The sequence below is a fragment of the Tauraco erythrolophus genome, chromosome 19, assembly GCF_009769465.1.
Source record: "Tauraco erythrolophus isolate bTauEry1 chromosome 19, bTauEry1.pri, whole genome shotgun sequence".
Lineage (NCBI taxonomy): Eukaryota > Metazoa > Chordata > Aves > Musophagiformes > Musophagidae > Tauraco > Tauraco erythrolophus.
This window is the reverse complement of record NC_141483.1, coordinates 5,182,255-5,207,097: the sequence shown is the minus strand read 5'-3', so window position 1 is coordinate 5,207,097 and position 24,843 is coordinate 5,182,255. Positions and strand designations below refer to the sequence as shown.

The following is a 24,843-nucleotide window of genomic DNA, read 5'->3' as shown; positions in this document are numbered from 1 at the left end:
AAAAGGGATAAAAAGAGATCATAGGAGATTAGCCCTCCCGGCTGTTAAAACACTACATAACAGTGGGCTTCAATGTCACTCTGAAATAACCCATACGCTTACTTCACTTGATTCTAGATACTGGACTCAAAATCAATGTCCATAATGATTTTTCAGAGTATATTAATGTATTTTTTCCCTTTGGGATAGTTCTTTTTGATTTTTAAATCTGAAAAGCAAGGCAGGAAAAGACTAAAGAATTGCAAGAAACCAACTAACTCTTAGTCAAGGTCTAGATATAGAGATGCTTTTCCTAGTGTCTCTGAAAATGAAGAGAAAGAATTAGGGGCAATGCTTCTGTCATGCCAAGAGAAGGTTAATAAACAAAAGTCAGACATAAAAATCGGTTACAACAGGAAGGCAGTAATGCCAAGACAAGAATCTCTAGATAATGAAGCATAAGTCCATGTGTAGGATAGTGAATGGTGAATCAGTTAGCGAAGTACAGAGAAAAAATTGGAAGTGCAGTGGATAAGCTGTAAAAATCACTGCAGAATATAAGAATAGGGAAATATTATATGTGTGATAAGCTATACCAACAAAAAAAAAGGCCAACTCAAGCAGTGCTGACAAAGATTATTTGAAATATCATATCCTTGCAAAATCATTTAAGAGAGAATTCCCTACTCACAGAATAGCCTCAGACATGTTGAGATAACGATGGAGGCATGACAGAAAGATCTAGACAAAGCTGACAAAGCTACTAAAAATTAGGTAGCAATTTCTTTTTTTTTTTTCCCCTTAAAATAAATTTCTCTGGTCTGATATTTCTCATGATCTAGTATAATTGCTTCTCAAACTTGTCACTTAGCTGCCTTCTAATAAGAAAAATCTTTGTGAAAGGTTTAGTACCCATAATGAGTGTTTCATTTGCAGTAAAATGCAAGTATTTCTGAAAAGTTTTATCAAAATTCAGCTTAGATTAATGTTCTTGACTATAAGTGTTTTTTTCCTTGAGAAACCATAGCAAGTGCACGCAAAACGGATTCAACCATATAATGCAGGCTTGTAAAACAAAGGAAATATTTTTGGAAACTATTTTATAGTCTTGGTTCAAACCTAAGTATAATTGCTTCTCAAATTTATCACTCAGCTCCCTTCTAATAGGAAAAATCTTCATAAAGAAACCCTTATTAGCAACCAAAAATATCAACAACAGAATTAAAAGTACAAATGACTGGAAATAATTTCACATCACTGTACCAATAATAATAAGAGATTGTATAAAGTGACACTTCAAGAACCTCTTTCCTACATGCATGGGATGTTGTAAGGGCAAACCCTGGGGAGAAGGAAAGGAAGAGGAAGGAGGAGAGGAAGGAACAGAAGGTGCACTTACTGTCTGGTTATCTTCATACAGCTTCAAGTCATATCCACTCAGCTCCACACAGAAAATTATTGCTGTAACCCCCTCGAAGCAGTGGATCCATTTTTTGCGTTCAGATCTCTGTCCACCCACATCCACCATTTTGAAAGTCAGCTCTTTGAAGGTGAACTTATTTTCTACAATCCCCGTGGTCATGTCCCGAGAACGCAGAATATCTTCCACTGTAGGGATGTAGTCCAGTGCTGCAATCCTTTCCAGGTCATTTAAGTAGTATGCAGCATTATCCTCTAGGTGGTACTCATTGGAGCGGCAAAAGCACTCCTGCACACCAGGGTCTGCCCAGAGCCGTTTCATGACTCCCAGAAGCTCGGGGGTAATCTCGCCTTTGCTCTCGGCTGGGCCCGTCAGGGCAAAAAGCTGCACGGCATCATATGCTCTGTCAGGGTTGTGGAATTCTATCTTAAGGGTGGCCAGAGCCCGAATGATACGTGTGAGGGAGTCAATTGCATTATAGATAATCAGAGGTTTGTATTCCTTGCAAGCCTCCAAGTTAAAGCCACCACTATGGATGATTTTCATCTGCTTTACAATAGTGCTCTTCCCAGAATTGCTGGTACCCAGGAGAAGGAGCTTAATCTCTCTTCGCTGTCTCTGGCTTTCAGAGCGCAGGTGGCGGTCAATCCTACGGGACCGCCGCGCTGCCTCTTTCTCCTCAGAGCTTTGCCGACATCCCATGGTATAGCAGGCAGTTACGGAAGGGAAAAGTTGGAGATTGTCTCACTCTGCGTCTCTGAAAAAGATCTGTGGTGTCTTTCAGTTCTAGTGCCAGGTACACCTTGAATGAAAAAAAAAAGTCGCTATCCAATACGTGATGGTCCAAGATGCCTGTACCACCTAATTCAGTCCCAGCAGGGCTGCAAACACATGTAGATATGCAACCACAGAAATAGTCTCTTCAGTAGATCTCATGGCACTCCCCTTTCCAGTGCATAAACAGTGGCACATTCCTGTTAATGAAGGGATGCTTTCCTTTGCCACAGTTTGGCTGGAGCCATCAAATACTCTTTTCTGTTTGGCATAATTATTTTGCTGCCTTCTGTCCAGAGGCAAGGAGCCACACTTTCACCTTCTCTGCTCTAGCCCTTGTCTTTTAATTGTATTTTCCGGTTGCTGTGGTGATGCTGCTAGATAAAGCTGAAGCTCTTTTCAATGGTGCTGTACTTGTTTCGTTTCTCTTCCCCCACTTCTTCAGCTGATCCAGTTCAGCTCTGTAAATCTGTGCTTTCCACCTGCCAATAAGAAAAGAAACGAATGAAATGAGAGACTGCGCTTCCTTGCTGCAAGCCACTTACTTTCTCCTCCTCTTCTAGACTTCTAAAACTTTATTATCCCAAATAGAAAATACAGATGGAAAAATATGTAAAGAAAAGCAAAAACTTAAAACCTCAGCAAAAACGTAGGGACAGCTGAAGCTTGCAGACCTAAGAAAAATGTGGTTTCTGAACAATAGTAAATCAAATCTCCCTTTCAGCCTTCTGTGTTTTATTATCTAAACCTACATGAAAACAAACAGTGCTGAGCTGTGCCCCAGTTTCTCCCTCAGCAAGAGCTTATGGCAGTGCTTTTCCTGCACAGTCCTGTTCTGGCTGGTTTTCCTGAAGTAGAAAACAAAACACAACTACTTTTCCCGGTCTCTCTATGTATATCAATATCTTTACTTAGACAGATGTCCTCCTGAGTTTTCTTTCATATTTTGTTCGTACTGAAAATCTAAATAACTAAATTGAGAAGCAAAAGGAGGTGATAAACTCTGCTCCACAATTTTATAAAAGGCAGATTTACTGATCTTTGCAGAATACAGTAACAGATCTTCTTTCCCCTTGGAGAACAGCACTGTTAAACAGGCTACCCGCATCCTGCTTAATCAATAAAGAGATGCACTACTACAACAAACCTCGTTAGCTGCTTCCCACAGCCAAGCTAGGTGTTATTAAGCCTCCTCTCTTCCATATTTACTACAGGAAATTCAGAGACGCAGTAGAAGTGAACAATGACTGCAAGGTGAGTGTTTCACACAAAAAGCACAGGAAATGCAGTTCCAAGCAAGGGCTGACAGCCTTTCAGTGACTGTTAGAGCAGTTACTGTTTCCCAAATTAGGGGTTAAGCCTACTAGTTGGAACTCTGCAGAAGGCAACAGCAGGAATCAGTTACCTCTCACTGAGGGAAAACACAATACTAGTAGCTGATTGGTGACAACTTGCCTTTTTTCTAGGAAGGGCTTGCTGCTCTCACTAAGCTCTGAGCACAGTGGGCAGCAGAAGTCGCTACCTGTCACAGATGGTAGGCCTTCCAGTTCCTCATCACATGCTGGCCCCAGCCCACTTGTCTTGCTGTCTGTTTACTTGTGTCTAGAAGGTCTTCAGTGAGTATTTTTACAAACTAAACTACCTGTCACTGAAATACCTGCAGAGGTAAGCTTAAGAAAAATTTCAGAGCCTACTAAAGAAAATATCTTCCACTACACTGTAATGAGAATAAGTCCCTGAAATTCCATTTTCAAAGTTGCCCTAGAAGTCTTTTGAAGTTTTTCCTGCATGAACTTACTGGCATTTCAATGTAGATGCGACAAAGCATTAAAACACATATTGAAGAGGATGATTCCTCACTAACAGGAGAGGGATAGAATGATTCAAAGCCAGATGTTGAACATCTACCTTTTGTGAGAAAAGAAATTGAACTACAACTACCTGCAACCTCACGTAGTTTGCTTTCTCTCTTTCTTAAGCATCACAGCTTAAATCAGGCAAGTGGACAAAAGCTATTTCAGCATTCCAAAACAGTAATCTATAATTAAGTATTTGAAATGGAGCACTGGATTTACCAATAGGTATTTTTCCTTTCCCCGCATCACCTACATCAGAGGATAACATTCACTTACATAGATATACGGCAGGATGGGGTGGGTCTCATTCCTACTTAGCCACACTGCTTTGGTTGAAAAATACCAACTTATATTTATATGACTATTTTAATGTGTAACATGTATATTTATTAATGCATATACACTTAATAGTACATGTTTTGTAAGATACTGTTTTATTGTTCAGAATTTCAAGTATTGTTTTTGTCTTGCCAAGTCATTATCAGCCAGGGATTTTAGTGAGATCTTCCTTTACCGTCCCAGTAGCTGTCACCATGGTAGAAATTAATTACATCAAATAATAATTTTAGCTAACCTTTAAATAATGTTAATTGAGATATAGGACAGCATAGAGACTTCAGGGCAGGGGCTTCGCATATATAGATAAGAACAATTACATCAGCTGCTGTACTGAAAAAGGGTTATAAATCCCTTCCTAACTCTAACCCTGCTTAAGGGAGATACATAGTCGAACCAATGTAAACCTAGATAAAATTACAGCTACCAAGATGACTCAGTATAGGTCAGGCTTGGTACTCGTGTATTGAGGAGAGCATTATATTTTAGTTGGAGAAGATGAATAGACGATTATTGCAAACAATTGCAAAATTCCACAACTGGAATGTTGACCTCAAAAAAAGTGAACGCTCGAAGAAACAGCACATAGAATCATAGAATGGTTTGGATTGGAAGGGACCTTAAAGATGAAGTATACTGGTTTAAAGTTGCTCCAATATCCCATTCGTTCCTGTCTTTCCTTAGATTCCCAGAACATTATTATCTCCTTCTCTGGAGATGTTCAAAATCCATCTGGATGCATTCTTGTGATCTGATCTAGGTGGTCCTCCTCCAGCAGGGGGGTTGGACTAGATGATCCTTTGAAGTCCCTTCCAATCCCTAACATTCTGTGATATGCGTTTTCAGAACAGCAGCTTTTACTCAGTTCTGAAGATCTTCTATACAGTATTTCAACTTCTCTTCTTCCTTGCTCCTATTTAAACCTGTCTTCTCACTTCATTCTTTTAACTTCTGTGCTCTAACACCTGCCTGTAAATCCATCCCAAATCCACAAGCATAAAATTAATTAACTAGAACAGGACTTCTACAGTAACCAATTCCAAAAACTACCCATGACAATCTTATTCTCAGTTGTTCTAAACTAGTTACCCAGTCAGTACATCAAGTCACCTCTACCTGCCTGTATGGACCACAGCGTATAAGCAGGCTTTGCACTTTAAGCATTTTGGGTACCTTAAATTCAAAGATGTCTGAATCCTTTGCCCCAAGCGCACTGTGTATTGCTATTACCTGTCTAAAATTCTACAAGAGAGTCTTAATATCAGCTACATTTATCTTACTTCCCGTTGCACGTCAGAAGGACATTAGCACATGAAGAACAGATTAATCAGCAGAAAATCAAATTAGTAGCATACATATTAATAGAGCATAATAGAAGTAATTAGCACAACTTTACTTACTCCAATGTATCAAAGATGTAGAAAGGAAAGCCCTCCAAAATGAGGAGTTATACTTTCTTCAAATGGCTTTTTCCAGTGGTCATAGAAGATGAAAAATAAGAGTTGAGGAAGCTGTTTCATAAACGAGTAACTTTCGAGCCACACAGAATGAAATTACCATATTAGATATCAGGCCAAATAATTTTTTTAATTATATAAAAATTAGAGTTGGCTCCATTAATCATGCTTATTCCAGCACGTTCAGAACATTTAAAACTAGTTTTCCTTTAAGTCCTCCTCATCAGAGGCTCCATTTGCATGTCACTGATAAGACCACTGGTTGAACTCTTTGTGACGTTTTCTACACATCTCAGTGATCAAAGATGAAAAATTTTGCAAGATACACATACAGGAGTCCCTCTCATCTCTTTATTCAAGTTTCATCCTGAAAAAATGTAGCTTGCTAGACACAAGAAACAGGAGAATAGACATTCCTTCCAAAATGCATCAGTACTTACAATAAATCTGGAGATTTTATGCCCATAAAAAACAAGCAGATCTTTTTTAAGCTTTATTTATTGCCCTCAACAATTAGTTATGACAGAGTTTGTTAGAAAGACATTTTCAAGAAAAAATTACTCTTTTCAGACAGCTTATACATTCTGTAGAGTATTTCCTATTGCATGTTTCCACAACACATTCAGATGCATCTTTCATATCCCACAGTGTTTTACATATAAACTTATTAATGAATAGCAAGCAGAATAGTTAAACACAGAAAAGGAGAGAGTAGCACCTCCTCATTGTAGAGAAGACCAGGAGTATGTAAACACCATGTAAATGGGTTTAAACTATTGAATTTCCATTTTTTTTTGCCTTCTAGTCATCCCTATTGCATATATTGCAATGATATTTGTATATCACTATTTCAAGTAGGAATACAAGGTGATTATATTATTGCTTTGTAAAGCAGAGTAGTAGATATTATTTTCAAGTAGTTCTCTAGAGTAAGAAATTTTGATTTATTTAAATAAGTTTTCCCACATACACTGAAAAGCATCTTCCTTGTTCATAGTTGCTGCTTTTTAAAGTTCAGAAAAAGAATAACTTTACAAACTATCATGTCACTACATTTTACTGTCCTGGCTACATAAAGATGAATTTCCTCAGACCAATTTTACTTTTTCTTGCAACACACTCAGAATACAGTAAAATAAGGGAGTCTAGGAATTCATTCTGCGTTTTTTAGATCATATTTCATATTAAAAATGCAAGTGTTTCATGGCTGTAAGTTTCTAATGAGATAAAAGTCTTTGCAGTTACTCTATTGGAAAGCCCTACTGCTTCCTTTCATTGTGCACATTTCCCTCTAAACTTTGTTTAGAAAAAAAAAATCTTACTCCTTGAATGACCAGATTATACTGCATATGTGCATCTAAACTAATACATCTGCCTTCTACTGACAATCAAAGCAGCTCAAAATGTTAAGAAAATATATTTGTTAAATCTGATTATATATACAGGCTATCTTGTCATGACTAAACCAGGTAGTTTTTCCCACAAGACAAAATTAACATGCCCCAAATCCTGAGCTAACAGTGATCTATTTTGATTATCAAAGAGCAATGCCAAAAACTTCATTTTTGGAGTGGGAAGGTTACTTAAGCAAAATTCTGTGCTGGTTTATTACATAAATCTGTTGAAGCTCATTTAACCAAGCAGGCTGTTTAGAACTAGCATGTTCTTCTGCCCATAGTTTTATGGCCAATAAAACCAGTCATTATTGTTGATTTCATGCCCAGGCTTGCTCTTTACCCCTACCCATCACTTCTGTCTTGCTCAAACTGATCCATGTGTTTGGAATCATAAATTCTTACCCTTTGTCTCAGCATGTTCCCAAGTAATGGGGCGGGGAGGGTGGTGAAGAGAGAGGGAGGGAGGGAGGAAGGAAGGAGAATCACACTACAACCACATAATTCAATTGTAAAAATTTCCCTAAGGAAAGATCTGAGTATTGTCCCTTATTGCATTAGCTACTAGCAGGTTATCATGGAATGCAGTGTTACAGAATCTGCCTTTAAAGACATCCCCCTCCAAGGTTTTATTGGAAGGAGCTGGCTCCTAGGCTGACGACAAAGCCGACGGCCGTTACTGCATGTTACTAAGGCTCGCAGCACGCAGTACGCTGCCAACGGCAGGAAATTCAGCTGGCATCATAGACACAACGCTATTTTCTTCCTCAAATGCAAGTGGTACCAGTAGTCTAATAATTTGGCTTCACCACCACCAGCCCCCACACACAGAAATTTAGGAGCCTAATCTTATTCAGCTCTTTACAGTATTTCCATCCTCATAGCCAGATGACACATACAATTTTTCCCGAGTAGTGTCTAATTTAAGCAAGTAAAATAAAGTTCAAAAGGTTGCAGCAAATTTTCCACAAAAGTTTTAGCTGTAGGTGCCGGCAATCTTGGTTAATTCAGGACTGATATTCTATTCAGTATTACAGACCATACACTACCGGAGGAAGAAAACAAAACCTTACCCAAGCTGTATTTTCTGAGCTTATTGGTTCTGATTCATTACTTCTTTTCATTACTTATCTGAAAGTTTAGAGGTAGTGGACCTGCCTCTTTGAGCACTTTGCTGTGTAAAAACAAACACAAGCAAATCTAGCAAGAAGCAGCACACCCCACGTCTAAGACTACAAGTGTAAGCTAACCTAACATAATCAATGTCTAATGGTTATACACATCCACAGAGGATTCCAGTACTTTAACAAAACCTAATTTTTGCAGGTTTTAACTTTCAATCATTCCTTACGCTAATAACAAAAGAGAAAAAGACATGAGGGAGTACAATATATCAGGAAATACCCAAGGTAGTTTACTGAGGAAGTCAAGCATTCTACTAGGCAGACATCACTTTTTTTTTTTTTTTTTTTGACAGAGAAACTGAGGCTAATAAGGAAAGGGGAAATTGGTTCAGATTTTTGAATCCAGGAAAGCAGTCAGAAAGAGTCCCAGACAAGGTTGAAATAATTTCACATAAGTTAGTTTATTGTTTAACATATGGTGATTAAGGTGCAATTATTTCAGAATAAAGTGTTTTAAAACAGTGGCCACAGACATTACTATCATCAATGATTGAAATCTGAAAGAAGAGAAAGGAAAGGCTTGAGAGGTGGCCCTGTGCGAACCTCATGAAGTTCAACAAGGCCAAGTGCAAGGTCCTGCACATGGGTCAGGGCAATCCCAAGCACAAGTACAGGCTGGGCAGAGAATGGATTGAGAGCAGCCCTGAGGAAAAGGACTTGGGAGTGCTGATGGATGAGAAGCTCAACACGAGCCGGCAATGTGCGCTGGCAGCCCAGAAAGCAAATTGTATCCTGGGCTGTATCAAAAGAAGCGTGGCCAGCAGGTCAAGGGAGGTGATTCTCTGCCTCTGCTCTTGTGAGATCCCACCTGGAGTACTGCATTCAGCTCTAGGCCCCCAACATAAGGAGGTCATTGACCTATTGGAGTAGGTCCAGAGGAGGCCACGAAGATGATTCGAGGGCTGGAGCACCTCTGCTATGAAGACAGACTGAGAGAGTTGGGGTTGTTGAGCCCAGAGAAGAGAAGACTCCGGGGAGACCTTCTAGCAGCCTTTCAGTACCTAAAGGGCCTCCAAGAAAGCTGGAGAGGGACTTTTTGCAAGAGCATGTAGTGATAGGACAAGGGGCAATGGCTTTGAGCTGAAAGATATAATTTTGTAAATTTTAAGATATTTTAGAGAGATATTAAGGATGAACATTCAAGTACTCAGAAGTACGTACAAGTTATGGCAAAACTTTTAATTACATAGTAAGGCACTGTAATCCCATCCAAAACAAAGGGGGGGCCAGATCTAGTAATGGAACAAGAGAACATAAAGCTGTCCTCTGTTGTGGTTTATTTGTTACAGCAGTTAAGATGCATATTCTGTTAGTCAGGTGAGCGAAGAAAGAAGCGTCAAGATTTGATTAGCTGAATGTTTGGCTGGACAGTACCGAAGTCCACCCCTCTTTGTCATGCTGGTTCTTTGTGATGTTAACTAACTCTCTTAAGCCCATCTTTTCAAAGATGATCTCTGCTTGTGATTTTCATTTCTTAGATGCCCAACTTGATACACTGGTTGTTATCAGGAATGCACTGCATTTTCAAATCTAATCAGCCTCAGTCGTAGCTGTGTTGTATATATTCAAATATCGAAAAAGTAATCTTTTTTCTCTTGATCCATCTGGATGCCTATTTAAGAAATAGGGCCTAACATTATTATTATCACCAGCACTGACCGTTACCAGCCACAGACAACTGCTTCCAGCATACTTTCCAGAAGGATAGTTGGTAGGTCCATTAGGTTCTCATCTGCTGATTCTCACTGTGATTTTATAGGAATACTCAAGATCTGCAGTGCGAAACCTGAGCTCAGCTATTAGAATTGCCACCTAGGGATACCTGTCAGTAGGAGGTTCTACAAAGAAACAGTGGAGAACCCAAAGGAAATGACTTGCTGCTCTTACATGTAGTCATGGACCTATCAGTATGTAATCTAGATGTAACTGATACATAACAGAATAGATTTTCTGCAGTGACAAATTATATTAATAAGTTTAAACATCACATCTTTGTCTATTGTTTAAGAAACATCCAAAATACTTCAGCAGTATCAAAATACAAGTTGTTACTTCTGTATCACCCAGTCAAAATTTAGCACATAGACTCGATCCAAGCTTTAGAGAAACATAAGCACCAATAGTGAAAACAAAGTATTCCTTTTAAACCGAGCATTCAGCCTCTGCTTTTATAAAGACAAGTTTTGATCTTTAGTTGGTGACATTGAAGTTTGCACCAACTCAGCTAAAATCCAGACCAGAGCAGAATACAAGAACCTATTAGTTATTTTTCTTTTAACTATGCACACCCCACTTACTTCAGAAAATAAATCCTGTAACACATTAATACCTAAATACTTGGTAGGTATTGAAATCACAACCTGTTTTAGCAACGTGCACAAACTAGTGTGAAACAGTGAGAAGAAGCATCAGCACAACCAGTAGATAATGCTGACTGATTCTTGAACAGAGCCAAAAATACCACAGCTCTATTGAATTGTGTTGCTGAAAATCCAGAGCAGTCAGCGACTGCATATGGAGTTGTCTGTGTTTCATAGTGATTTAAGACAGACCAGAATCTCCCACAGCAGTCGTTTTAGAGGTGACCTTTAGACTTCCATAAAGAATGAAATATTACAAGTATATTACAGTGGGTCTAACAGCGGGTGTGCAGGAAATCCTGGCTGCTAGACAAGGGCGAGGAGAAATAGCACACTTAGCATCTGCTTTAGGGACATATGAACATCAGACTCATTTAAAAATTTGTAATACAGCAACAAGCAAAATGCAGTACCCACTCAGTGTTTTGTAAGCACCTTGGGTGATGACAGTAGTGTAGTTTATGTCTTCATTAGAGTTGCTGTTTAGCTTTTATCATTGATGCTACCATAGTTCTTGCGTGGGTGATTCATGAGCTCAGATTCACATACCACAGGGTTGCTGTTTCACAGGTCTTACAGAGCTTAAGGAGATGGCTTTATTACATAAAAAACTAGTAAACATTACGTTTGATTGTGAATGTAGCAATAAATCTATCACTCATTCAATCTCATGGCACACAATACCTTATGAAAGCAAAAGGAAATTTTAGTAGTTGTCATACCAAAAGAAAGTTAAAGAGGGATTTGAACAGGATAACAACGTAGCCTTGTAAAAGGAAGTTTCTCTTCCTGTGCATAAAAGGTCACGTAAGAGAACAAAAACATGCTTGTTTTAGACTGTTCCGGTGACAGGTATGAGCTAATCAGAATCTCTATAGTAAGAACCCGAGATCCTGGTACAGATCACAGTGTTCTAAAGACAAGAAATTTGTTTAATGTGATAGGGAAAAGCAACCAGTGAAGATTCAAAGATTGAAGCTCAAGGCCAACCAAGAGGCAAGGAGAAGATGCTCCAGTAAATGGGAACCATGGAAACAATAGACGAGTTTTATCTGTTTTATCTTGGCCTGCTCCAACAGTTCCATGTCCATCTTGCTATATCACATTGGCAGAAATCTGCAGAAATCTATATAGAGAAGAAAAACAGCCAGTGGGAAAGGATTGACTCAGAAGTTGTAAAGATGAGTCTGTACATATGGAATTTAATTACAGTGTGGGGCGGAGGGGGGTGGGGAATAAGAGTAGAAAATAAATCTATGGTAGAAAAAATTATCTGGATCATCAGATTTCCACCAGAATGGTTTTGCTAGAGAAAAGACATTGTTAAGAGTGAATCAGGGCTGAAAGTTGACAGGACAGACCTCGCAACGAGAGGCAGAGCAAAAGGTTTTGGAAGCAGGAAAGCAAAATATGGGAAAGAGTTTCAGTAGAAGTGATGAACACCAAATTCACAGAAAGGCTGAGTGAGAGCATGGAGGAGCGGACCGGCAATGTTGGGAACTAAGCAATAGAGAATGAGTAATGTTTCACAGAGAACAAATCAAAAGAACTTTGGTGAATGGAAAAACAGAAAAACAGACATAGGTTGAATCAGTATGTGGGAGCAACAAGTTAACACATGAGAGTCAAAAAAGCAATATATGAGATTCATGTGAAGAAAGAACAGCATAAGGGAGCTCAGAGACAGTAGCTCAAAGAAAGCATAAGAGGAAAGAGCAACATGATGCAGGAAAAGCATCAGAGCTGGTCAAAATGCAAAAGACTAGGAGAGGAAACCCAGTGGGATGGGGAGGAAAAAATATAACAAAAGACTCATGGGTCAAGACAAGGACAGGGAGAGATCACTCACCAGTCATGGCCACAGGCAAAACAGACTCGACTTGGGGAAAAATCAATTTAGTTTGTTACCAATCAAAATCAGAGAAGGATAATGAGAAACAAAGCCAGATCTTAAAAACACCTTCCCCTCACTCTACCCCTTCTTCCTGGGCTCAACTTCACTCCCAATTTTTTCTACCTCTTCCCTGCAGCAGCACAGGGGGATGGCAAATGGGAGTTATGGTCTGTTCATCAAGCATTGTTTCTGCTGCTCCTTCCTCCTCAGGGGGAGGACTCCTCACACCCTTCCCCTGCTCCAGTGTGGGGTCCTTTTCCACAGGAGACAGTTCTCCACAAACTTCAATGCGAGTCCTTCCCACAGGCTGCAGTTCTTCACAAACCACTCCAGTATGAGTGCCTCTCACAGGGTGCAGTCCTTCACCAACAGACTGCTCCAGCACAGTCTTCCCATGGAGTCACAGCCTTCTTCAAGTGCAGCCACCTGCTCCAGCATGGGGTCCTCCGTGGCTGCAGGTATTCACAGACTGCTCCACCGTTCATCAACATGGGCTGCAGCAGTACAGTCTGCCATCTCACCAGAGACTGCAGGGGAATCTCTGCACCTCCTGCCCCTCCTTCACTGACCTTGGTGTCTGCAGAGCTGTTTCTCTCATGTCTTGCTCTTCTCTCTGCCCAACCAGCCCAACGAACTCTGGCAGACCCAGCAGGACGAGCTCCACCCAGCAGGTGCTCCAGGAGCAGGGAGCTTGGGAACACTTCAAGCCATACCACCATGGCCACCGCCCCCCACTTGGCAAGGGGTGGACACCAACACAGACAGCCACCCGTGCCTTTCCCCTCTCCACTGCTGGTGTCACATGGCACACGTATTTTTTTTTCCCTTCTTAAATATATTATTCAGAGGCACTAGTTAGCTTGGCCTTGGCCAAAGGTGGGTCTGATTTGGAGCTGGGGAAGCTTCTAGCAACTTCTCACAGAGGCCACCCCTGTAGCCCGTTGTCCACTACAAAAAACCCACCATATTTGTAAAAAAAAAAAAAAAACAAACGAAAACCAAACAACAGATTAGGGAAGGACCAAGAAAACCTGACAAACCTGCTGAAGTTATCGGCCTCACAATAAGACATAAATATGGATTAAAACGCTCTTCCCTAATACAACAAGAGAAAGAAAGGAAGAAAGAGTGCGGATATCAGTGTAAGAGGCAGGGCTGTTATCAGGAATGGATTTGGTAGGTAGGGTAGAGAGCAATTTCCAGCCTTGGGCCACACAGAAAATTAATCATATGAACTATGTCAGAAGGTATCTACATCAGAGCTGTGGATTTCCTAGGTTCCGTTTTAATAACTCAAATTAACCCTGATTAAGGCAGATGAGGAGTGGAAGAAGTATTAGCCCACAGCCTAGGGGAGGGGGAGGGGGGAAAATTCCCAAGAGATTAAACAGAATCCACAGTGTTCTCCAAAGTGTGACTCATGGGAGAGGACTTGTATGCTACCAAGCACAGATTACAGCTGCAGCCTACGCTTGGTCTCATTCTGCTTCTCTTTTGAAATTCAGAAGCTTTGACAGACTTACAATCCTGCTGCCTGAAGAGCTTTGGCAGGTACATCCCAGACAGCTGAGCCATTATCATAGTTACTCTTTCACTAATTAGAGGACCTCTTTTATAAGTCAAATATAGAAGAAGGCGTCCATGTTCTGGTGTTGATATGGAATTGGTTTGGGCCCAATCCAAAAACCCAATATACTTCTACTTCACAAAACATAACTCTGCAACCAGAAGCATTTAACTACAGCATTGTACAATGGCTAATTAGCGCCTGGTTTCAAAATCTAATAGTTTTTTCACATTTTGCCATCTAGATACATTAGCCCCGTTGCAGCTAGCTTAGGTCACTGCATTCAGCACTACATTGCACAGGGTAGACGCATTATTTGGTACTTGTAAAAGAATTTAAGCAGCCTTTAATTGTCTGTGTGAAGAACTGTCATTCTACCTTCTCATCTTCCCCCTGAGCTCTCAGTAACTCCCTAACCCTAGGAAAAACTCAGTTAACATTTACATTGTTGGTCCGAGAATTCTTAAGCAGAATACTCCATGATCTACCGTCCCCAAAAGTACCCTTGTTTAAGCTGCCAGAGGCTTTCCTCCTTCCTAAATTGCACAGGGAACCACAGTGGCACATTTAGTCCCTGTCCCCCACCACGTTTCTCTGTGCTGGCAGAAAGCACACCTATTTCATACCAGGGAGACAGGACATGGTGGTGAGTTCAGGCTAGGGAAGAGCAACCTTCATCCTTCTTGCTGAAAGTTGGTGACGGTACAACAAGGAACAAAAAAAAAGTGCAGCCAGAAAAAGTAATTAAGAAAGCACATGAGCCTGTAGCTTAACAGATTAATCAATAGCTAGACAAGCATAACATAAAAAAATAAATTAATCAAAAACAAAACCCAAAACTTAAGCTCATTTTACATACAAAGCAGTACTATAAATAAGTTTAGTCTTGGATGATAAAGGAACGATGAGCACTTTTATGGCTTAAATTCAGTTCCAAATTTTCAACTAACAGAAGATCTTTATTGTACAGATTAGGTATGCCCTGCTGAGCTCCACATTTTTTTCAAGCGCAAGTCTTCACCGGAACTAGAACTTGTCAAGTCATCTGGGCTATACAAAGCAAAAAGTAAGAGTATCCTCCTGATTTAGAAACAACACTCCATTGCTTCTCTGCACTTTTCAAGGTTTTGCTTTTGTCTTTAAGATCAGAGACACTGATGATTTGCCAATACCTTTATTTTAATTCAATGTGTTCTCAGTATAGGAGTTGTCCTTTGGTCTAACAAATCACATTTTTAATAAATAATTGGAAATTTTTTATTATAAAACAACAACCAAACACAAGCTTAAGCACTTCTCCAATTTTCATGACAGGCATGAAAGCTCTAATATACATCTGTACTTGTCCTCTAGAATTCAAGTCCTGCACTACACAGCTTTATTCTTTTTTCAGTAAGCCAGCTTAAGCTGAATATTTACAGCTGCTGTCACTAAATTTGTAATAATTTGCTATATCATTTCATGTCACACTCTGCATTCAAAAGTTGCCCAGTCATTCAAAAGATAAAAATCTATCAACTTCTATACGTTCAATACGTGCTTGAGAAGCCTTCTACACACAGGAACGGAAAGACTATTGCCGCAGATTGCCACCTTCACCAATAATAACCTCTCTAATGAAATTTTGTACAGACTTAGAAAAAGTAAAGTTTTTTTTCACTCACAATAAAGCAAAAAGGCCTTGGTATCATGATGTATCAATTTCTTTAGCTACAATTTCCCCCTCTCCCCCCAAAAAAAGCAACCAAACCACAAGTTGCTGCTAACATAAAGATCCAAACATCCTTTTCAAGGTTTGGCAGCTATTAGGATTTCTCTCCAGTCTCTCCTTCCCAGTTGCCTCTCTCCGGAGGGATGATCGCACCTTCCTTACACTCCAGCTGCAGCTTCTGCAGTTACACACCCACCACCACAAGCCAGAGGAATCTGAGTCACTTTGTGCAGGCTCCTAACGAGGGACTGTGAGAAGCCCAGCAAGCTTATGGTGTTACATCCAGCATTAGAGAGCACTGCAGTGGGGAAATTCCTTTCATCAGACTTTATAAATGTCTTTTAATAAGCAAGTTGGTTGCGGAGGAACTGAGAGAAGGTGCAGGTTTAACTATCTGAAGAGACTGAAGGCCTGATTTATCCAGAGAACACAGCTACAGCAGCAGTGCAAGCATCTCCAGCAATATTCTCAGTGCGTTTTTCACCACTCATGCTCTGGAGAGTTTAAGCTTTTTAAATACTGCTAGATTTTTTCCTCTTATTTGACCTTGTTTTTTCTAGTAAGATCGAGAATATTTCTACTTGGCACTAAATGAGATTGCACGATGAGCTAGAGGAACTTCACTGAAGTAGTTGTGGTGAAAAGGCAGCCTATGATAAGTGACACTTTTAGGTGAGAATATTCATAGTTCTTCCTCAGCAGAATAAATACCAGCATCATTTTTTTAATTCTTATTTTTCCCTTAAACAAACCCAAACCCTGTAAAATGTTACAGTTGTGATCCGCCTACCGTAAGGGGAAGTCTCTTAGTTGATTTCAGTGCATTTTGAAATGAGCCTGTATCCCATTTTGGATAGGATGAGAATAAACATAATGTATTTAAATCCAAGCAGGATACCTAACTGCCAGCAACACAGACAGTTTTACTGATGAATATTTAGTATTTAGCATACGATTCATACTCTTCTCGTATATGAATATCTACAGCTGAAAACTTTGGTAAGAATAGATGTGAAATGGAAGAGTCTAACTTTCAGCTCCCCAGTTTTATATGACCTCATCATGACTGCATTACTAGATACTGAAACATGATCAGTATCACAGTGTTTTAAGATTAATTCCTTCCCTATATGCTCGTGTTCCAAGCCTGGCTTCTCTTGGTATTCACAGTGTATGTTTGTTTATAGGTCTCGTCAACCTTATAAGAACAGAAGCCAAAATTTGACCACACAGATTTTGAGTCACACTATAACAAAACCTAGTCAGGATGGCTTCATATATTCATAGGGCTATACAGATTTTGTCTCTATCATGGATCTCTTTCGTGTCTTTTTAAGAATAGATTTTTGTCTATAACGACAATAAAACAGTATGTGTTGTATATTGGTTAATATTCATGATTCCAAAATTGCATAGGTAACAAAATGAGCTGGTAAACGTTAGTCCACCTTTTGAGGAAGCTTGCATGGATTTTTAATCTGAGTATTTATAACAAGGTAGGAGGGCCATGATTTAGATTTGGCTGTGCAAAGTTATTATTTTTCAGCCTCACACAAATTTATTATTTTTTCCCAACCTGAAACATATAAATGACAGACGGATTTATTTTTGTTATTAGAGATAAACCAAAATCCAATCACATTTTTTCTTGATCTTTTGTTATTTTTCATCTGTGCAGTGATAACAGTGATACTACTACTATTAGTATTAGCAGTTGTAGCTTCAAATTTTGTAACACATGCCGATGATTCTTATGGTGTTCTGTTAACACCCTGATCTAGTTCAAGCTGTCCCTGCTCACTGCAGGGGCGTTGGACTAAACCTTTAAAAGGTCCCTTACAACCCAAACCATTTTCTAACACTGCTAGTACTTGTATGTGTGTATGTGTGGAGAGAAAGGGAGAGGAGGGTAATTACTACTCCTATTCAAATTTGTGTTGTATGTATGACGTTTTCAGCATTCAGATTTTTTCCCCATTACAATTTTTTAATTCTCTGTAGTCCTGCAAACCACAATTTCTGTATTTTTACTAAAACCTGTGCCAGCATTTTTCCTAGGTCTTTAGGCCTTAAATTCTGTCTTCAAAGAATCTGTCTCTCCTATTGCACAAGTTCTCCTATGTCAAAGTCAGGAAAGTTTCCCTTTTGTATCACACTTCAACCAGAATTGTCTCCTCTTCTTTAAGGTAATTAATTAGCTCCCCATTTTGTGACCCTTATTGTTTCATTTGTTTTGTTTGAAGTAGGCTCTTGATAATAGGTTGATTTATGATACTAGCTACATGATCTACTGCTACTGTTAATAGTAATAAAAATGAATTTTGCAGGTTTTTCTGCATCAGGTGGTCCTAACAGCTTAAGTGAGAGTTTAACAAACCAGACAAATGTATCACTATAACCACATAGTACAGGGTTAACAGCAGTATTTCAAATGGTTGCTCTTCTGTTCTTTTTACTCTCAGTGACAACTCTTCTAGACTCAAATAGCTGTGGCACTAAAATTATTTTAAAAGCTGAAAGGTGCTAATCGAGCCTTTAGTTTATTCATTATTCAGCAATGGATCCTTAGTTATTCACTTCTCATTTCTAATATTACCAGAAAAAAATTACTTATGGTAACACTGTATCCTACTATTAAGATGGCACCTAAACCTGAAATTTTACCATTGATAAGAAGCCATGGATTCCTAAGTATTCTAGTTAGCATTCTGCATTTCACACACGAGATATGCAGGAGAAAAGCTGATGACTTGTCATTTTATTTCTTTTTGCTCACTAAAAATCTGCTGTTGATACTGTTGTAAAAACAATTATGAGAAACACACACAGACTTGGGATAAGAAATAACATAAGCTAGAGGTTACTCAGAACGTACCTGTACCTCAGTGGAAAGGTCATACACAAATTTCGCAGCAAGGCATATTAGGTCAAAACAGCGCAAAAGCCGTTGCAGCTGAACGGATTCCAGCTTCCAAATTCACTCTAAACTCACAAAAGCAGATTTACTAAGTGATGGCAAATATCCACAATGCATAGCAGAACAATAATTCGTCTTGAAAACTTTCTTAGAAGAGTCTGAGGACACCTCTGAGACTGCCCAGACTACTTAGCCAGCGGGGCTGAGGGGGGGGTTTCTGCATTTTCAGTAATCTCTTCTCAGGTACCACTGGTTAAACATCATAGCATTTCTTGCCTGATAACTACTTGTGGCCTTCCAGGATAATTGTGCTTAAAAACATCGGTTTTGTTATGTTTTGGTTCATTTACAGCATGTATCGAGACTTTTAAATTGAGTTATTGGAGTCAGTACTGTAACTAAGAAAGGATAACAGGAGTACTTTCTCCTAAAGGCATCTGTAACTCTTGAACAGCTTTTGTGTCTTTGTTGTTACAAGGCTGAAAAATTCCCCACAGGATGCATCTTAGTAGGAAGAAAATAACTCATTATCTAATATCAACCCAAAAGCTACAGACAGTCAAAAAAAAAACAGGAACACAAAATTTCTTACCTCTCAACTCTCGGGAAATGCCTGATAAGGCACCTTCCCACCTCCACCAAAAGCACAAATGAAGGCCATAGTTACAAAGCTCACAGCTGACTTCACTTTCAGCCCAACCCACCTTAGAGCGGTTTGAATTTTGTTTCAATTTCTGCCAGCTGGCAGCAATCCCATTAAGATGCAATGCCACTGACATACACACTTACTAGCAGTCTCCTCCTCCCAAAGTATATTTTGCATCAAATTCTTCAGCAGGAATAAAGCAAACAGTTTGTGCCATCTCTTTGCTCACTGAAGACTCTATGCATTAAGGAAACATTCAGTAAAAGTTTTAATTAGTTTTACTCATTTAGAGACACATGAATGGCATACAAATAGCAGAACAAGACAGTAGATTGTCATCATAATACTGATTGTGTCTTCTTGACTATCCTGAGTCCTTTTTTTTTCCCCAGTTCTTAAGAATGACGTACAATTTTGGTTTGTATTTAAGATTCTCATGTCTACCATTAAGAAGTGTAAATGGGTGCCCTGTACAAAAATCATTTTAATTGTCCCTCCCCGTCTTTCATCCTGGTTGCAGGAGGGAGCTCATTCTAAAGGCTTTTGTGAAAGTTAAAGGGAAGAGCCAAATCCTAGAAATTTTGCACATCTGCATTATTTTCTGAAATGTTTTAATCTTGACCTTCTACTGTTATTTTCTGTTGATCTCACTTGCCGCTGATCAATCCTAATACAAGCTAATACAATCCTAATACAGAAATTATTTGTAGTGAAAAATAGCATTTCATATGGATTTATAACTAGATCACTCTGAAAAAATATATCTTTTTAAATTATATCTTAGAAAATATGGAATCTAAAATTGATGATTCTGACAAAACAGATGCAGACATGAAGTAAACAATGAGATTGATATGCTCTTAATGTAACTCCATCAAATATAAATCTTCTAAACAATGTTGGTAAAGACAGATAATAAACAATGTGTCAAAGAAAAATTCTATTTGCACATCATATCTCATAACTGAATAGAACCAGTGCTGCAAAGATTGACAGCGTTTGTCTGGCCTCCTTCAAAAAAGTGTTTACAAGCACTTTATTGTTTTCTTGAATTGACTTGTTTATGTATGTTTTGATGAGTTCTATGAGAAATTCTTCACGGATAAATCATGAAAACATCAAGTATCCAAAACCCAGAGATACAGTTGTATGGATAAGCTTTGATTAATCACAGACTACCTACATTTGGAGAAATTGAACACCAAGAACACAACACTGTACCAAGATATCTAAGTACTGTATTTTGTCAAGAAAATAATACGTTCAAAATTCTCTTTGCTACTATTTTCATGTTTCACCATGAAGTAGATGAAACCAGGTTAATTTCTGGGGACTGTGTACATTCCATATATCATTTACTCTGACATGTAGAAACCAAATGCACACATAGAAAAATCAAGTTCAATTTTTATTTAAAAAAATACTTCTGGAAATAATTAAGATATTTGTCTAGTGTTATTCTATAATATTTTGCTGCCATTATAAGGTGGTACACTTTTAATGCCATTTTTATTAGTTGTTATCAAAAGACAATGTTATTCAATAGTAATTTTACAGCGAGAAGGAAAGTGTCTCAGATCTTTCACTCCCAGGTTTTTTTTCAGTGAGGAATAACAAGTCATACCTTCACCAGGAGTTCCTACATTCTCTCACGATTTAAATGAAATTTAACCTTTCTTGATTCTGACAACCAAACTTATCACTTGTTTCCAGTCAGCTTATTTGGGTAATCAAATTAAAAAAAAAAAAATCCACAGGACAATGACCCATGCTTTTCCATTAATGGAAAAGAACAAGAACTCTTGCCTTTTTCAATTGGCCATTAGCCTGATAATACCAACTAAAATTACTTTTTAGACATCTAAATACAGATGTTTTCTTGAGCAGGTTTTTTTCATGGACTTCAAAGGTAGTCCTATAGGTGATACCACGTAATTTTTAATTGCTTGTCTATCTTACAGGTCCTTTTTTGCGGAGTACTATAAACTTCTATTTGGTCAGCCTTTTCCATTTGATTCTTATGAAAGACTGGTGGAAAAGTATAGAAGCAATGTAGATTATAGGATTATCAGAAAGTACCTTACTGTCTTTGTACTCACTTGAATTTCACTTGGCTGAAATTCTCTCAAAGTAAGATAATATTATTAGTAGAACTACTCAGAGAGGTAAAAAGGAAGGTGATTGTCCTGCTAACTGAAAAGTTCTCCCATCATTTGTTAATTAAGTCCATAGTACTTAAAGGTACTCCCAGAGTTCCATGTGACTGTGTGCCCAACTTTCCCTTTAAAGCGTACTTTTGCTATAATAGGCATCACTCATTTCTTTCAGATCAATTCTTACAAAAATCATCATGCCTAAATGAATTCCAAATTAGGATATCGCAGTATTTTCTACTTGAAGATACTGCTTTCCAGTATCAGAAAACAAAACTAAAAAAGCAACATGAATTAGTCAGAGATGCAAAGTAACTCAGAGGCTCCTAGTCTTGATCTGAATGGAGGATCTGAAGTTTAAGATCTGAATAGGGAGAAATGTTTTTTTGTGATCAGCCTTCATTGTAAAGCCAAGTTGGAGCTGCCTAAATCTCAGCATGAGTTAGAACGGTTTCCAGGTATGATCCCAAGAGGCCGCAGTATCAGTGGTTGTTCTTGGTTTCCTTGACTGCAGAAATGGGAAAAGGGTAGAGTTGCTAGGCCAACAACCCAACAAGGAGAGATGCTTCCAGGGTAATATCCTCTGTAAACATTTAATTTTAGTTTATAACCTGCTTGCACTGGCAGACAACAGGACTCTAACAGAACTAATAACTCAGTTCTTTGTCTATGTGGTAGGTAATTACTTTATCAGTGGTTTGACTTCTATTACATAGAATTGCACTGTTTGGGACTGCAGTGTGCAACCAGTCCTCTCGGGGAAAAGGGAGAATTGTAATTTGCAGTGTTAAGTCATCGATTCCTACCTCTTGTTGATGTTAATACCTGATACTTGCATTTGCTTAGACCACTATATATTCACTCGACCTGTGAAATCTAGTAATATTGTACTGATATCGTAAGATGCACCGATGTGCACATCAGCCTAAAATTTAAAACAACTGCCAATCCCTCAAATTAATACATTTTTGAAATTAGTATCTAAGAATTTTTTCCTGTAACTTAAAAAAACTACATAAAGTCTTCAGTATTCTATTTCTCTTTGTGAGCACGCTTGCAAAAAAGCAAACTTGACACACCTATGTAATCACAGTCATGAGGCAAAGTTCAGATTTGCTTTTGGGAACATTCACAGCAGGAAACATAGTCAGAGGACTTGGCATATCTAGTCAGGGAGCAGAAACAATATGATAATAGAACAATTGTTCAAATTTGAATTAGGCTAGCCTTAGAATTTTGAATACCAACATAAATGTCACTGAATTACAAATTAAGGTAAGTGTATCTGTTCATGGCCATAAATGGACTGAACAAGAGGTTGAAAACATGTCTCTGACATGACTGATTAAGGTGAGATTCTACCATTTCTGAGCAACACAAAATGAAAGCTCAATAGGTTCTTTGCAATTGTAAGAATATATAAATATCTGCCCGTTACAAAATGGCTTCTACTACAGCACCCTGACTCTGTCAAATTCAAAAGGCCAGGCACAGAAAGGCATCTTGAGAGAAAATGTTCCTGCTGAGACTCAATTGCAACAAGGGTATTTTGTGGGACACTATCAACTTGGTGGCAGCAGAGACAAGCTCCAGTGCAACAGTGTTTATTCTGGTATATCTTAGTTTAGAATGGATTTGCATAGCATCATATGCATTAATTTACTGATGGATTTTAGTGCTTTAAATCATATAGAGAAAACTTTTATATAGTATTAGTTTCAATCCTCTCCCATTGCACAAACACCAGGGAAGGTCAACAGGTAATACGCTGGACTTTCTTTCCTCATAAGACATCCAAACTGAAAAAACCACTCTAATTCACACATATATATATATGGATACTATATATCTAAATGAAATCATGTTTTGCTAATACATTCCAAATATTTGGATTATATGACTTGGGTTGGTAAACATCCAGAGAAGAAACTTTTTATTTAAAAAGCCCAACTTAATAACTCAAATGGTATCCTTTTGAATCATACATATTCTTCTCTTTTAAAGGATGAAGTATAATAACCAGGTGCCCCATCTAAACAGCAAGCCCCACCAGAGCTACACATCCAGCTGCGTTTTTGTTACTAGGCCATGACAGTTTCATCTGAATTCATTACCATTCAGTTGAATTGTGTTTTTTCCTTCCACAACACAACTGTGTCAACTGTATTTGTGCATCAACACTTGATATGCTGTCTAATTGCATTTGTGTTGACGTGTTTTCTGAAGATAAAGGTAGTTATTCCATGTTGTTTCTATAAGGTTTGAAAATATAGAAAAGACTAGATGATCCTTTGAGGTCCCTTCCAATCCCTAACATTCTGTGATAGAGAAAGAAGGCACACATAAGGGTCTGACATACTGCGAATGTATGCTAGGATGCTGCCTGGAGTACTAGGAAAAACTGGATGAAAGATTTTGATCAATTGTACTGTAGTGAAGTCTTTCTTTCACAATACAATAGCATTGTTAAGATACACTTAGAGGAAGAAACAGCACGCTAGCCTAGTTACTATCAAAGGAATCAGGGTTGGTAGGGAGGGAGCATCAACTCTGTTATTGCTTACAAATATTTATGGTGATCCATGAAAATATCTTCATAATAACTAGTTAAGATTGGTTAAACATTACAATAAAGACAGTAAGAGAGAGATTCATCTGTCCAGCTTTAGCACATGCATGTAGGTTGCTACCTCTGGGCAAGTCACTCAGCGGGCAGTGGAGAGAAACAGCCATTTCCAGAGGTCAGTTCATCTCAGACTAAGTGGTCAAAACCAAGTCTGATGAACTGCATTGTAGGAATCCCTTTTTCTCTCCATCAGCTGTAAAGGAAGCCTTAGCAACTACTCCGTCTGTACATGTCTATGTTTTAGGTATCTAAAAGTGATGAGAATAATTTCTCCCAACTGCCAAGTCCAGGGAGTTACTATTTAATAAATCCACTCTAAAAATATCAGATTAACAAGCTGTATTTCCTAAGACATTATTATTTGCTTTCTGGTCGCTGTCATTTGTGTATGTGGTCAAAATGAATATTTAGAATTTGAATTCAGTTTTTCAAATTTGCCTCTTTATGTTTTTCTATTGGCCAACACGATCACTGGTAATTTCCCAGGCTATTTCTGTAACATAGAATTGTCTGGAAATGTTATCATACTTGTCTTTTTGATGTGATGACTTAGCAATCCAGAGGAGAAA

General features: G+C 38.6%; 2 protein-coding genes across 2 annotated transcripts in view; one reads left to right on the top strand and one right to left on the bottom strand.

Annotated features, from left to right (window-relative positions):
* The window catches only part of GNAZ (G protein subunit alpha z), a 31,464-nt gene extending 29,363 nt beyond the window's left edge, over positions 1-2,101 (bottom strand). Inside the window, exon 1 of the mRNA XM_009983366.2 lies at positions 1,379-2,101. Coding sequence (XP_009981668.1) covers positions 1,379-2,101 — 723 coding nt within the window. The remainder of the gene's footprint in view (positions 1-1,378) is intronic.
* Positions 1-24,843, top strand: part of RSPH14 (radial spoke head 14 homolog) — an 86,674-nt gene that overhangs the window by 40,563 nt on the left and 21,268 nt on the right. The window lies entirely within an intron of this gene.